Source organism: Camelus bactrianus, chromosome 23, assembly GCF_048773025.1.
Source record: "Camelus bactrianus isolate YW-2024 breed Bactrian camel chromosome 23, ASM4877302v1, whole genome shotgun sequence".
Lineage (NCBI taxonomy): Eukaryota > Metazoa > Chordata > Mammalia > Artiodactyla > Camelidae > Camelus > Camelus bactrianus.
In genome coordinates this window covers 16,790,187-16,805,204 of record NC_133561.1, presented here as the reverse complement: position 1 = coordinate 16,805,204, position 15,018 = coordinate 16,790,187, and the positions used below count along the sequence as shown (strand labels likewise).

Sequence of the window (15,018 nt, the reverse complement as noted above, 5' to 3'; positions counted from 1 at the left end):
AGAATATTTTATCACTGTGAGACAGAAACTTTACTATCATAGAGGTCTCTTTATCTTCCTCCTTTATGTTACTTACGTCTTGTTATTACATCTACACATAATGAGAACACCATAAATGTTATAATTCTATTATCAAACATATATTAAGAACTCAAGAGAATGGTTTATTCTTTGAACCCAGATAATTACCATTTCTATTTCTCTTCCTTCATTCCTGAATGTTTTAATTTTCCTTATGGCGTCATCTCCTTTCTAACTGAAGAACTTCCTTTAGTGATTCTTTTTAGACCAAGTTTGCTGGCAGTGGATTCTCCTCCTTTTCCTTCATCCCAGAATGATTTATCTCACTTTCATGCCTGAAGGATATTTTCACTTGACATAGAATTCTGGGTTTACAGTTCTTTCCTTTCAGCATTTCAGAAATGTGCCACTTCCTTTTGGCCTCCATGATTTCTGATGAGAAATCATCATTCAAATCATTGTTTTCCTATAGGTAATGTTTTTCACTGGCTGCTTTTAAGATCATTGTTCAGTTTCATCATGATTGTGTGGGTGTGGATTTCTTTGACATTCTTGAATCTAGGTTTAAGTTTTTCACCAAATTTGGGAAGTTTCTAGCAAATATTTCTTCAAATTTTTTTTCTTCAGCACCACAGCACTCCTATCCTTCTGGGATTTTTAATAGCACAAATGTTACACTTTTTATTATTGTAAAGCTCTGCTCATGATCTTGCTTTGTTATTTTCCAATCCTTTTCTGTTTTTCAGATTAGATAAATTCTCTTAGTTTATCTTCAAGTTCATTCTTTCCTTCATTATGCTAAAGACTATTCAGTGAGTTTTTAATTTTGGTTATGTTTTTCAACTCTAAAATTTCCATTTCATTCTTTTTTTAGTATCTTCTATTACTTTGCTGAGATTTTGGGGGTTTTTTTCCCATTAATTTCAAGAGTGTTCATGATTATCTGCTGGAGCACTTTGGTAACAGCTGCTTTAAGGTCTTTGTTAGATTAATTCCAACATCTGACGTTTCAGGGTTGGGGACTCTATTGACTGTCTATTTATCTATTGAGCTGAGAATTCTTCCATCTCCTGGTACGCCAGGAAATTTTAGATTGTACCCTTGACATATTTGTTAACTCTGGGCCTTGTTTAAATCCCATGCAGAACATTGAGTTTTTGTTTGTTTTAGCAGGCAGTCAACCCAGTTAGGCTGCAGACAAAGGCTTTTTGCTTTTGTTTCCTTTACCTGAGGTATAAGTGACACAGCATTTTAGTTCTAGGTGTTCAACATCAGGCAAGGTTTTGCAAGCTGAACTGACAGGAATCACAGCCTGGAGAAGGCAGAAGAAGTCAGTTCAGCTTTCAAAATTTATGCAGTGCTTTTTAGACCTACCCCATGTGAATACCTCCCAAATGCAAGTGTGGGATTTGGGTGGTGGTCTATCTATTAGTTCAGTTTCTAAGTCTTTAATATACTGAAAAGAATCAGACACATACACATGTACAGACTGGGGGTGGACTCCAAAATACATGAACAGCTTTCTGGGGACACTTACTTTGAGTTCCTTCCTGTGATTTCCCTGGTACTTTCTGGTTTCTTCTATTGATTCTCTTACCCTGTGTACTTTGCCACTGTCTGCATCCAAGGAAAAGCAGACAGAGCACAAGGAGAAAAAAATGGGGGTTGGTTCCACTCTCTTGGAAACACAGTTGTAATGGAAAGGAAGGGCTACCTCTCTGAGTTTTGGCTCTTGCAGGCTCCTACTGCCAGTAGTCGACACTGTTACCACCATGGGATTGCTTGCGGGTGGCCTATAAGAGAATACAGAAAAGAGAAGGAAAAAAAAAAAAAAAGGATTTCTACACTCTCTCTGAATATTACAAGTTTCCCTTCTACTCCTTGGGTCAAACTTAAAGGCTTCTGACACTCTTGGTCTGTACCCCAGTACTTACTTCCAGGTTGCCAATGTGTTGAATTCAGGCTGGTAGATACCAGAGAGGGTAAAAATGATAACCTCATTCATCACTGGTTCACTGGTACTTCAGATTCTAGCCTTCTTGCCCAATCCACCTGCTATTTTCTTTTCAAGTCCTCAAACAGCGGCTCCATGCATTCACAGCTATAGTCAGTAGAAGAGCCATGGTGGAGTGTGCTTACTTCACCTTATCTAGAACCAGCCCAGTAAGTACTTTTAACATAAGAAAGAAGAATGAAATATTTTGACTTTCTTGTCATGCTATCATAAATCTTAACTGCAGTACTAGAGAAACACTTTCTGTCTTAAAGAGAAAGAACACTGAATACTATATTGCCATTAGCACAATGTATTTTTTACTAAAAGAGGAACAATAGATGTGCAATAATTATTACTTAGAGATTTGGTTTTGTTTCATTTTTAGTAGGCAGAAAGACAGGCTCTCTTACTGTTCTTGGGCAATTAATTTGACATTTCACTCATTTTGAGTTAGTTTCAGAATACAGTTGGCCCTTGTACAATGCAGGGTTAGGAATGCTGGCCCTCTGTGCGGCAGAAAATCCACATTTAACTTTACAGCCAGCCCTCCATGACTGTGTTCCAACCAACCGTGGATCACATAGTACTGTATTATGTATTTACTGGGGAAAAAAAACTGGCATATAATTGGGACTGTATAGTTGAAACCCATGTTGTTCGAGGGTCAGCTGTACTTTCAAAACTATTACCATCATATAGTTGTGAGTGTCAGATTTTTTGAAGGGTAACAGAAGACAGCAACTATAAAACACTGCCAACACTGCCTCTAATCAGTTACGTAGAGCTGTGACCAAGAGATTTTGTATTTTAGGATAAAAAGTTGGCAGGCTAGGAGAAGCCAAACCTTTACAACAGTGAACATATGTAGCCAACAATTGTTCAATTGACTTTGTGCTCCAAGGAGAGTGGTCTTTATAGGAGAAGAAAATGAAAATATTTGAACTGTTAACTGTACCTAGAATCTTACTTAATATGGAGACTTCATTTGGATTACCTTAGAGTCAGCAGCCTTTGATCAAATACATCACAGAACAGTTCACTAAAAATTAATCCGTGAAAGTGTGATTATAGTATCCAGAAACACTTCTGATAAAAGAAAAAACCAGAGTATACAGCATTGCGATTTTCAGAATACATTATGATTTGGTGTTTTATTATTTATATGGTCTTTAAGAGATTCAATACTTTCATCACCAATTAGTTCTCTTTATAATTTTATTTTGTGCAGATACAAATAAACATGTTTTAGATTTAAGGATTTCAGTTTCCCCCACATAAGAACACTCTCCATGGGGGCAATCTTGCTTTGCTTCCCATCGGCCAAAAATGGCATTTGATAATAGATATAGCTCGGCAGAAAAGGCAGATGTTACTTATGTATAATCATTCTATTAAAATTACGAGAAATCTTAAGAGTTGGCTACTTATATCTGTCCCTCTGAAAAATAGTAACAATTAATAGCAATAATAATAACTACTATTTATTGAGCTTTACTATGTTCTAGCTACTGTGCTAAGGGCTTAAAGTGGATTACGCCATTTAATCCTCACAAAACCCTGTAAGTACTATTGTCAGCCCAATTTCCAGAAAAGTGGAGGCTTAGAGAAGTACCCTCTCAAAGACCACAGAATTAGGAAGTAGTGGAGCTAATATTACAAACCAGGCAGTCTGCCTTAGAACCTCTGCTCTTAAACACCATTATAAGCTACAAGGACTCAAACAACTCAAATGTAAGCTCCCCCCCTTCCAAGCTATCTAAATAAAGTAGTGTTAAAAAGAGGAAGATGTAAATAAGAAAAAGGCCAAAAAACCCTCCAGCGATCCTATAATGAAACGAAAGCACTGAAAGCCCCAAATCCCCTAGATGTTTGAAACCCTACACTACTTTTCTTAATCAAGAAAGCAACCTTGCCATCAACATACAGCTCAGAGAAAGTTGTGTAACTCAAGTATGAAGAAACAAAACAAATAAAACTTATGTATAGCATCACTAGGCTCACTTTAGTCTAAATGAATCTAGTATATTCCAGTCAAGAAATGAGTAATTTTTGAAAAGTTAAAAACTTCAAGAGAAACAATATATACTCATGTGATAGTTTATTTGCTGACCTCTCTGAAACACCAAAATTTATATGGCTAATGGAACTTTCCCCATTAAAACGCTGGTCAACACAACGAATTCCTAACAAAAAATATTCTAATATAGGAATCAAATGTGAACATTTAGGTGGTAAAATTCAGGTTACAAATATAAGATAAGTATCAAGTAATATACTTCTGATTTAATGGAAAACATAACAGTTGTGACAGTCATGCTTAACACCTTGGTTAAGTAAAGAGAGAACTGGGCAGGGGTGTCAGAGGTATTCAAAGATTTAACAGTTCAGATAGTCCGTAGCCCTTCTGAGGAAATATAGGTGGCAAATAATTGGCAAATATTTCTGTAATACGGTGGTTTCAGTCCATTAGTGATCATTCTCTTCATGCATTTAAAATAACTGCAGATATTTCTGAGCACTGAAAACTAGATTCAAAGTAAGTCTTTGCTCAACAAGTTGATACTATGAATCTCTTGTATTTAAAAATATAGTTTAAATTTGTAAAGTTTAAGGTAAAGCATACTTGTTTTCATACTTACTTTTAGATATAGTTGAAACTACGCTTGTATGTATCACCAGGTATACTGCTGTGCAGTTAATTCCAGTTATCATATTTTATATCTGCTGGTCATCAACAGCACAAAATCTATGCTCCAAAAGAAATACATCAATCCAGCAAAATGGTTACATTTAATTTTCTTTTAAAGACACATTAACTAAATTTAAGGAAGAATTAGCTTTTCTTAATATCTCATTTTCAAATTGCTGATCCAAACTTACCAGAGGATAATTACTTATTTTGCCCAACACCAAATAATCTGCAAAAAATTTCCAAGATAGATGCATTTCTTGTTCAATTTTCAAAAATAAATAAAGGCTTTCTAACAGAAAGCATTTACATTCCTAGCTCTCTAAAGTAAACATTAAAAAGCAAAGTACAAAAAAAAGATCTGTTGGCTTCTGAACAGCCCACTTAGTTACATAAAGTATTTTCTGTCCCAACACTTTCTCAAATTCAAAAGATATTTACTTCCTAAGAACATGACAAACAGTCTTCACTTCAAACCATTCAGTCCGTTTCCATGGCAACACTGCGGGATTCCTTGGCCACCATAAGTCGCATTAGTTGACTGTGGAATTTTTCGATCTTCTTTACATCTTGAGCTTGGTCTGTTCTATACACCAAACACTGTCAGAAAATTTAGAAGTACACAATAACAATGTAAAACTAGATTATCAACAATGTAGCAAATATATGACAGTAAAAATTTGAGAATCTTTCCCAACCATTGTTTTGCTCTATTTCCTCTGGAAGTCATATAAAGGAGCTTACATTCAAGTTTCCAAGTCCCCAGCAATTACATTCCTTAGGTTTAGCATTTTTATAGTATTTTAAATGGCCCTGCTGTGGGTAAAAAATGAAATGAACTCTATCAGAAACTTCTCAAAAATGGCCAGTTGAGTAATGTTTAAATCCTGCTATGGTATGATGAGAAGAATTCAAGATTAGAATTAGGTATTTCCTCCCTGGGACCTGGTCATAAATGATTGAGTTATAGTGGGAAAAGCATACAAATCTTACAATCTCTTTCTCTATTTGTGAAGGATTAATGATAATTTTTTAAAATCTAGAATCCCTTGCTTATAGCTGGTCACTACCTAAATCAAACCTGACAAATTGGTTCAACCTTGATTTTCTGAAGGTATTTATAATTTTTAAACCAAACCAAATTCTTCCTTACTATAAATTCAGTTCTTCATTAATAGATACCTAAAATCTGCTTATCAAACTGGCCATGAAACCATTTGTTCTAAAATCTTCAAAATTTTCAAATTTAAGCTGGCAGTCTTTTTCTCATTTTGTAACACAGGTTCATTTTTCTTTAGCCTATCTTAAAGCTTCTCATGAGTTTTAAACAATGGGAACTTAATGATCCTGCAGTAATATTTATCAACTTAAGTAATCTGGAATTCAATCTCATCATGCCCAACTGCTCTGAATTCATTCAGCCTTTAAATCACTTACTTAAAAAAAAAAACTTTATCCATACATTGCACAAATTTGTGTAACAATCTTGTAAAGCACCCATAATAATCTCCACCATTTCAATTTTAGTATATGTACTGTAGGAGAACATATACTTCTCACAACAGTTTGACAGAGAAAGATTTTAGGTCCACTGAAGACAATATTATATATACATCAGTCATGGGATTAAAAAATAATAATAACATCAATGGGATTAAAAAAAAGTAAAAGCTCCATGATGAAAAAAATAAAGTCTAAGATGAGTCTTCTGAAGGAATTATTAGCTATTAAAATGAGTTACTGAGGGAAGCATACAAACTCTTTTTTAAGAATCATGAGAAAATAGATTTTTACACTGGAGTTGATTCATATATTTACTATTTAGGGGGCTGGGTTTGATTGTTTATTTGGTCGCTTCCAGACATGGACTAATTCTCAGCAGTTTTAAGAAAAGGAATAAAAAGTATTTCTCATATTTAGATCTTGTCACACGAATCATCAATGTTAAATAAAGTTCTTTCCAACACTGCTTACCATGGATCCTTAACTATGTTTATGTTTAATCATTAGTAGAGGCAAAAAGTCATCCTCTGGAGATAAAGCCTTTTGTACTGAACTCAATTCGGCATTTCTCCTTTTTTAAAACAGGGCATACCAGTTTCTCTTCAACAAATATATTCATATACTCCGTTACAATCATAATTAAAAATGTTCTCAATGTGAATCCTTAAGATTGAAATACACATTTACTGAATCTACTCAGTGGCAGGCACCAGTGCTAGGGACTTCACACTTTGTTTACTTTCTACGACAACCCAATTAGGTAAGCAGACTATCACTATGGCACTTTACAGATGAGAAAACTGAAGCCCAGAAGGCCAAATTTTTGGCCTGAACTCTTTTCCAAGGCTGAAATGCTGGCAGACAGCTAAGCCAGGATTCACATCTCGTGAATCTACGTTTAGCACACTACAGCTCAAGTCAATCTTTCCCCACTTTCAGTTACTTCACCAAACTCAATGGGTTCTTGGAAGACATTGTAACCATTAAAACATCTGACTTCACACAACCGTACAATGGAAACTTGAACACAAATACAGTAAAATGTAAGACTAAAGACAAAAAGTTATTTTTAAAGTCACTGTGAATTTTTTTTAAAGGATTAATCTATAAAAAAATGTTTAAAGGATTAATCTATAAAAAAATATCCTCCGGGTCAAGACACCATGCTAGTCACTGCAAATACAGGTGAGAATATTACTGATGTATCTTTACTGTTCGAAGCTCACAATCTATTAAAAGTCAAACGTGATAAAGCAATTATGACACAGCACAATAAAAACCAGGTACAAAAGCAAGAGATAAAGCAATCCTTTCGAGCTAAGTTTTGAATAAGCAGCAGTCTTGCTACATTGGAGCAGGAGTGGGACTCAACATTGTCAAGATGGAAACAGAATGTTCTAAAGCTCAGAGGCCTGAGACAGCATAGCACCTTAAAGGAGCTCTTAAGCAATATAGAAAAGACAGAGATTAGAGGGGGTGCGAGGGTGGAGTTTACATTATAAGTGATGAGAAGCCACTAAAGATTTCTAAGCAGGGAAGTAACAATCAGATTTGCATTTCTAGAAATCACTCTGGCAGGGCAGCAGTACAGGATGACTGAAGGATGAAATGGAAGCAGGGACACAGTTTGAGACTATTCTACTAGTCCAGGCAAGTGAGGATGAGCCCTTAAAGTTAACAGATTAACAGTGAAGATGGAAAGTTCAAGAGAGGAAATGAGATTGTGAAATGAGAGCTTGAATCAATAATTTACATATGCCCAGCAAAGTGTATGGAACTTATCTGAGGATCAAAATACAAGTTTTTCAAATGAAGAAATAGTAGACATGAGAATGAGGGACAGGAAGGGACCAGAAATGATTCCCACTTTTCTGAGCAGGTAAATGACAGTGCAACTAAAGTGAGAAGCCAGCCTGATAAGAGGTGACGAGTTCCATTCTAGACAGGTTAATTTTAAGCAGTGAGGGAAGGATACTCAACTTAGAGCTAGTGAGGAAGCCAGAAGAAAAATATGAGCTAAACACAAAATTGGAAACAGACACAGATACCGGTAGTACTGGACTTAATGGATTGGTCCAGAATGGTGTGAAAAGAGTAGGACAGAATCCTGAAAAAAACAGTATTTACAGTGGCACATCAGTGAAATAATTAGCAAAGAAGAATGAAACAGAAATAGAGAAAAAATAAGATAAAGTGGAACCACAGATGCCAAAATAATAATTTCCACAAGAAGTGGTTTTCTGTATCAAAAGCAGCCAGGAGGTCAAGTAAGATATGAACTGATGAGACTACTGGGCTTGAAAAGGAAAGGACTGCTGCTCTTACCAAGAGCACTTTGGGTGGAACACTTCATGTGGAAATCAGACGGCAGAGGGGTAAGGAACGAAAGGGGTGTGAGAAAGTGATGAGAGCGAGCAGACAGGGAAGGAGAGAAATATAATCACAGAGCCTGTAACTTGTGTGCAAATGCCATCGTTTACTTCTCATGCACCATAAGGAAACCTTTACCCTCTTAGATCCACTTGTGGTCTCTATTCTTGCTTAGAGTCTGAAGAGAGCAATTATTAAACTACACTTGACATACTGCATTAGCAAGTTGAAAGATTTTCCCAAAAGACTGTAAAAGTAGCTTCTAGAACAAGGGTCTTGATTTGGGAATGAAACGCAAAACAAGCATCCTAACGGGTGATCTGCAAACATTCTATTTAAATAATTTAAAACAAATGATTAACTCAAATCTGAAAGTATGCAACAAATAAAAATGTATACTTACAACTAAATCATCTGTTACTTTAATACACAAACTCCCATCAGAATGCCTATATTTGAGAACCACACGTGCCTGAAATAAAAATACATATTTAGAAACAGTGAAGTCAGAAGACATTTCTCACAAATAATTTAGTCTTCAGGTGGGTGGATCCTTTTAGAATTAATAGCTAACACATCTAAAGGCATCTTTACTGTGAACTTATCATTATTGAAATGAGGGAAAACAGCATTTTGTTCATTCCTTTTGCTACAATTTATTGTTTTTTTTTTAAGACTTAAAAAAAGGTCAGATAGGTTATTTTCAGCCACTTTAAAAAAGAGGTATTTAAAATTCTCAGGGCACAACCACATTCAGGGAATGTCTGTGAGACTCTTAAGATGGTTTGGCATTTCTTGCCAGTAAGAACATGTACTGAAGGTTGTGCCACCTCAAAGTATGCCACTTTGGCATAGGATTATTCTGAGCTGAAGACAATTAGCTCTCTGTCCTTTCTGGCTAAAAGCAATACATAGATTAACCTTTGTAAAGGTGACATAAATTTTCAATTGTAAAGGCGTTCCCTCTCCCTGGGAAGAAAACAAGGTTTGTTTCCCAACAAACCTGACAAAACACCTCTAATTTCCCATACATTTCCTAGTCATCTTCTCACAACTTATCCCCTCCCAAAAGCTCCAAACCCCTTTTCCGTTGTCCAGCCTCCTTCCCACAATTTACCAACCTTTGTTAAGATGGTATATAGGCCCAAATTCCTTAAGTCACATTTCTTTGTGAACTTCCATGCTATATATGTAATTTTTTTCGCTTGTTAACCTGTCTTTTGTCAGTTTAATTTGCAGAGCCCCAGTTATTAAATCTATGAGAGTAAATGAGAAGGTTTTCTCCCCTACAATACCAACACACCTAGCCACAGAGGAATGATAGGGAAAGAAAGCGGAAAAGGGAAAAAAAATAGTAGAAGTGGCTGGTTAAATTCAAACCCATTCTCCAGGAGAGAGCGCCGCAGCTGCAGCTCATACTTTCCACTTTCCCATGGCTCTGAGGGGGTGAACTTGGACTAAATTATTCAGCAAAATCACATCTTTATCTTGATGGCACAACATGATGCATTACTACACAAAAGCAGAATTCTGCCCTGAAAAGAAGTCTCCATCAACAACTTTTCAGATCTAGAATAACTCCTACACTGAGTACCATGCTACATGGTGCTTGCTGTTGTTCACTATTTTAAAGTAAGGAAGCCAAGGAAATGACTTAGATATTAGCATATTCCAATAAAAGAAGACATCTCGCAATAGTTTACAACTTTCACGAACATTATTTTAATTTCTTTAAATGATGGATTCAAAATAGTGTATTGCAGCAGTCAAGCTTCTTACTAACCAAAATTAATAACTTGTTTAGCAGTTTTAAAAAGTGCTAAATATCTACAAGCTAAAACAGGAATATAATTTTAAAATGGGTACAATGTAGCACAGAAGCCTCAAGACAATTCTGGAAACTAAATAAAAAGGGTGACTAGAGCTTTTCCTACAGCTTTTCCCATTATGCCCTCTGCTCTCCAGGGACTGAAAAAAAAAGAAACAAAGAAAGAAAGAAAAAAGGTCATACTACCCTGAGATTTGTCTTGGTGAGGGTTGAAAGGGAACTCAGTATCTAGATTTATCTTTAGACTACCTAACTGATTCTATTTATTGAGCTATTAAATTCTGTTACACTATTTTAAAAAGTTCAGCCCTCCAGAAACAAAAAGAAACTGAAACTTAAAAATGTACTAAGCATGACAACTATGTACAGTTTTAACTCTCACTTAAAAGAATACTCACTGGCTTCACTAGGAGAAATGAAAGTTAAAAGGTCTATGATACTTTAAGAGGGTCCATTTTTCTAAGTTCGGGGCCACCTAAGTTACCATGTCAGATACCACTAAGAAAGAAAAAGAAATCAAGGTTCTTGCTTTCTTAGGAAATTTGAATTCAACCAACCAAAATAATCAAAATATAACACAACATGAATTAAGTCCTATAAAGACATATACAGGTAAAATGCTAAAAAAGAAAACAAATAATTTAGATTAGGGGAAGGGAAAGTGTAAAAAGGCTTTATGGAGATGGCTTCAGAAATGCTTTTTTTCTTTTAGGGAAGAAGGTGGGAAAAGGGCTGAAGCAGCAGTCTGAGTGAAGATATGATGCATTCTGTAGCTTCCTGAGACTAGAGCTGAGGATGGTGCAAGTGGTGGGAGAAAAAGCCAGCAAGTCTGGAGAGGGGGTAAGACTGGGGACCGGGAGTCTAGACTTCCACCAGCAATCAATGAAGAACTAGTTTTAAAGCAGGAAACTAAGAGAATTCAGAAGCTGTGGTATGAGAGTGAAGATGGGATTCAAAAACAGGCAGAAAGACTAAGAGGTTATTAAGTGGTCCAGCAATAATATCATCTTTAATTAGAGCAGATGCAAGAGAATGGTAAAAGGTGATGGATAAAATCAACAGGGAAAGAAGACAGAGAATTCTGTAAAACAGAGTCCAAAGAGTTCTGACAAAAATTTTTTTTTCTTTAGTCCCAGCAGAAGAGACTGACAGAAACAGCATGGATATGGGGTTTAGAGACACGGGCTCAAATTTTAGCTTAATCTCTTAGAGACTAGGCAAATTGTTTAATAGACCTAAGATTGTTTATTCATCTACCTCAAGGGACTATCTTAATTGTTCACATAAATTATACAAATAAATATATACAGAATGCCTGTTACATAGAAGGTACTGGATAAAACTCAACCAAGCTCCTTCTCCTCACTTATCTCCTCATCTTCCTATCAAAAAATCAGTTAAAAACCAATGGAAAGCTATCATGAGGCACAAGGTTTTAGGTCACTGGAATTTTCTGACTGGGTAAAGAGCTGAAATGGTCTCCCTCTTCGCCAATTCTAGACCTGCTTTGTTCACAGCAATACTCTGTAATTACCATTTTATTTTTATTTTCCCTACCACTATGACCAAATTCTTAAAATATGATTTCTTTTGGTGTGAATTTGTATATTCTTTACTGTCTTCTCAAATACTTTTAGTTTATACTGTGGGTACTTCTGGACAAAAACTCTGTATTGTCCTCATAGTGCATTTCTTGAAGGAAGAAACAAATGGCTCTATGAACAAAGGAAATCAACCAAATGGTGGAGTCAGAATTTGTGTCATAAACAAAGTGCTCAATTTCAAAAATATCTAACTCATTTCATTATTTATTACACCATTTTATTGCAAAAAATGGAACTAAGAATGTTTTATGGCTTCTTACTACTTACCTAGGTCTAAAAGACTAGTGGGATTTTTAATTAACAAGGAGCTGCTCCAAATAATATTTAAATGACAATAAAACGAAAGCTCGAGAAGAAGAAAAATCAAGACCTGAATGCTAAATTCTGATCACTTGGACTTCTTTGCTTTTTAATAATAAGCTAACCTCTGGCATCCACTTACTTTAATTTTTGTAGGGGCCACAAATAAATTACAGTGATCCACGAGCCCCCTAAAAGTGTTTACAGATGTTTACGCATAAGTGCATTTTTCTGAGGAAAGGATGCAAGCATTCTCATGCTCTCAAAAGGACACTGACCTCCAAAAGATTACGAACCACTATTCTAAAGGGGGCAGATGCCTCCAAATTGGGGTCTTTCAAGAACGTTTGCGGTGGCAGAAAAACATCACCGTTTTATCTTACATGAGGTAGTACGGGAAAAGGTCACCAAGACAATTCAGGACAAGAAGCTGCAGCTGCAGGGGGAGGAGCCCTGCCCTTAGAGACACGTAAACCAACGAGAGTCATAAGGGAAGTTCAAGAATTGGGGGCGGGGGAAAGCTTCCTAAAGGCCCTGAAATGATCCTGATTTTGTTTCAGGGCTTCATCTGGCCGTTAATAAGAGAAGAGACAGGAGGAACTATCGGACTTGACAGGGTCAGTCTCTGCTCACTCCCAGCACCTCCTAAGATGCTACAGAAGCTCTGGAGGCCAAGCGGACTGCAGAGAAGATATCCTGACCCGGGGCTGGGGCAGAGGCACCGGTCTCGCCAGCATTTACCTTCATAGGGTCAGCGAGGTAGAGTTTCTCGGCCGCGCGACTGAACTCCTCCCAGGTCTGGTACTGCGGCATCGTGAGCCCGCGGAGGGACGGGAGAGGGAGGCACGGCCGGGGACTGGAGGCGGCGCGATGCGGCGCAGCCCACTTACCTCCCTACCTCCTGCGGCCACCAACGGAGGTAAGAGCCTAGCCGCTCAAAGATGGTGGCGCCTCCTCGCACCAACGCCTCGTTCCATTGGACGGCACTGACCACTCTCGCCCAATGGGAAGGAGAGATGTTGCCAAGGAGGAGGCGGAGCCCCGAGCGTCTGGCTCTAGGAGCTGGCTCAGAGAAGTCGAGAGCCGGGAGACAGATGGAGCGCCCCCTGCAGGACTGGAGGAGCGCTAGTGGTGGTGCTGGAGAACCCGGTCTGTCCCGCTGTCCCGCTGTCCTTTGGGCTGGATTGCAATGTTAAAGCCCAGGTTTCTTCAACAAAGACTGAGCGGCTCAGCGATAAGCGCAGGAGTTACAACACTGGAGAACACAGGGTCCAGCTGTCACTCACAACCGAGTAAAGGAGAGGGAAGCCATAAACACAGAGTGCAACCGAAAACTTTGTGATAGACATTAATTACGGGTCAGCGGAACACAAAGGGAGAGTGATCACGTGTGGGTCGGGGCTGGGGGGAGAATGCTATAGTGATGGAGCAAGCTCAATCTTGATAAACATGATGGATGTTCAACCACTAGACTAGGCAGGGCAGGACGTCTAGGCCCATTCAGATCTATAGTGTATTTAATGAGATGGGTGTTTGGGGGATGAAGGAAGAGAAAAATAAAGGAAAGAAATCATGCCATCACTTAATCCGAGATAAGAAATTTGAGCTTTGTTCTCTAGGCAACAGAGTGATGTAGAATGGTATTTTTCTTTAAGTATATTGAAGTATATTTTATGTACAATAAAACACTTTTATTTTAAATGCGCAGGTTGATGCATTTTGACAAATAGATATATATCCCCATTGGGTATATGCCCATCTACCAGATACCACAATCAAGATACATAACGTCCCTTCATCTCCAAAAAGTTCCCTTATGCTTCTTTATATTAAGTCCCACCAACTGCACCCCTGACCCCAGAAAATCACTTATCTGCTTTCTGCTACTATAGATTAGTTTTCCTGCCCATTGAAGGGCTTTAAGAACGTTTGCATTTTATACGGCTCTAGCTGCACACAGAGACTGAACTGAAGTGGTGCAAGCCCGGAGGCAGGGAGACCTCTTACGATGCTCATGTACTAATAAAGGCATAAGAGCCATGGATCTGAGTTAAGGCACTAGTTCAGGAATGAAGAGGATGCAGTTTCAAGATTTACTTGCTGAATGATGTGGGGTATGCAGGAGAGGAAAAAGCAGAATGACTTCTAGGTCATTGACTGATATAGGGAAAAAGGAAGAAGAATGGGTTTTGGGGAGACTGGGGAAGACAATGAATTCAGTTCTGGACTTGATGAGTTTGAAATATCTGGGACATCCAGGTGGAGATGTCTGATAGCTTAGCTGGGTATCTCCACCTGAAACTTCAGGAGTGGCATAAAATGGGAGTCATCAGGAGATAAGTCTTGGCTGAGCCTTTCTGCAGAGAGAGTAGAGCATAAGAAGAGAAGACTAAGGATAAACCCTGGACAACAGCCACATGTACAAAGGGTTAGAGAGAGGGAGTAGGGTTCACAAAGGAGGAAGAGGAGAAGTTATCAGGGAGATAAAAGGAGACCAGGAGTGTCTGGCAAATGGGGTACGAGAGGGTGTTGAGGAGCAGTCAGTGGTGTCAGATAACAGGTAGGGTGCAAGTACGAAGAGGACTAAAATCAATCTGTTGATTGTAGTCATTGGGAGGTCACTGGTGACCTCAGCCAGAGAAGCCTCAGTCAGACTGGGGTTTCGGGAGGAACTGACTGAAAGAGGCTGAAGAGGTGCAAAAGTGAA

General features: G+C 37.9%; 1 protein-coding gene across 1 annotated transcript; it reads right to left on the bottom strand.

The window, feature by feature from the left end:
* Positions 1-4,098: 4,098 nt before the first annotated feature.
* SRP9 (signal recognition particle 9) lies at positions 4,099-13,281 on the bottom strand. The gene is made up of 3 exons (XM_010973958.3): positions 13,053-13,281; positions 8,983-9,051; positions 4,099-5,306 (listed from the first exon to the last, which is right to left on the bottom strand). The coding sequence occupies exons 1-3, from the start codon at positions 13,122-13,124 to the stop codon at positions 5,187-5,189; spliced, it is 261 nt and encodes an 86-aa protein (XP_010972260.1). The 5' UTR covers positions 13,125-13,281; the 3' UTR covers positions 4,099-5,186.
* Positions 13,282-15,018: the final 1,737 nt, after the last annotated feature.

Coding starts and splice junctions, on each gene's coding strand:
- SRP9 (XM_010973958.3), bottom strand. CDS start 13,124: ATGCCGCAGTACCAGACCTGGGAGGAGTTCAGTCGCGCGGCCGAGAAA. Junction 9,052..13,052: donor ACCTCGCTGACCCTATGAAG/GTAAATGCTGGC, acceptor TTTTTATTTCAG/GCACGTGTGGTTCTCAAATA. Junction 5,307..8,982: donor AAGTAACAGATGATTTAGTT/GTAAGTATACAT, acceptor ATTTTCTGACAG/TGTTTGGTGTATAGAACAGA.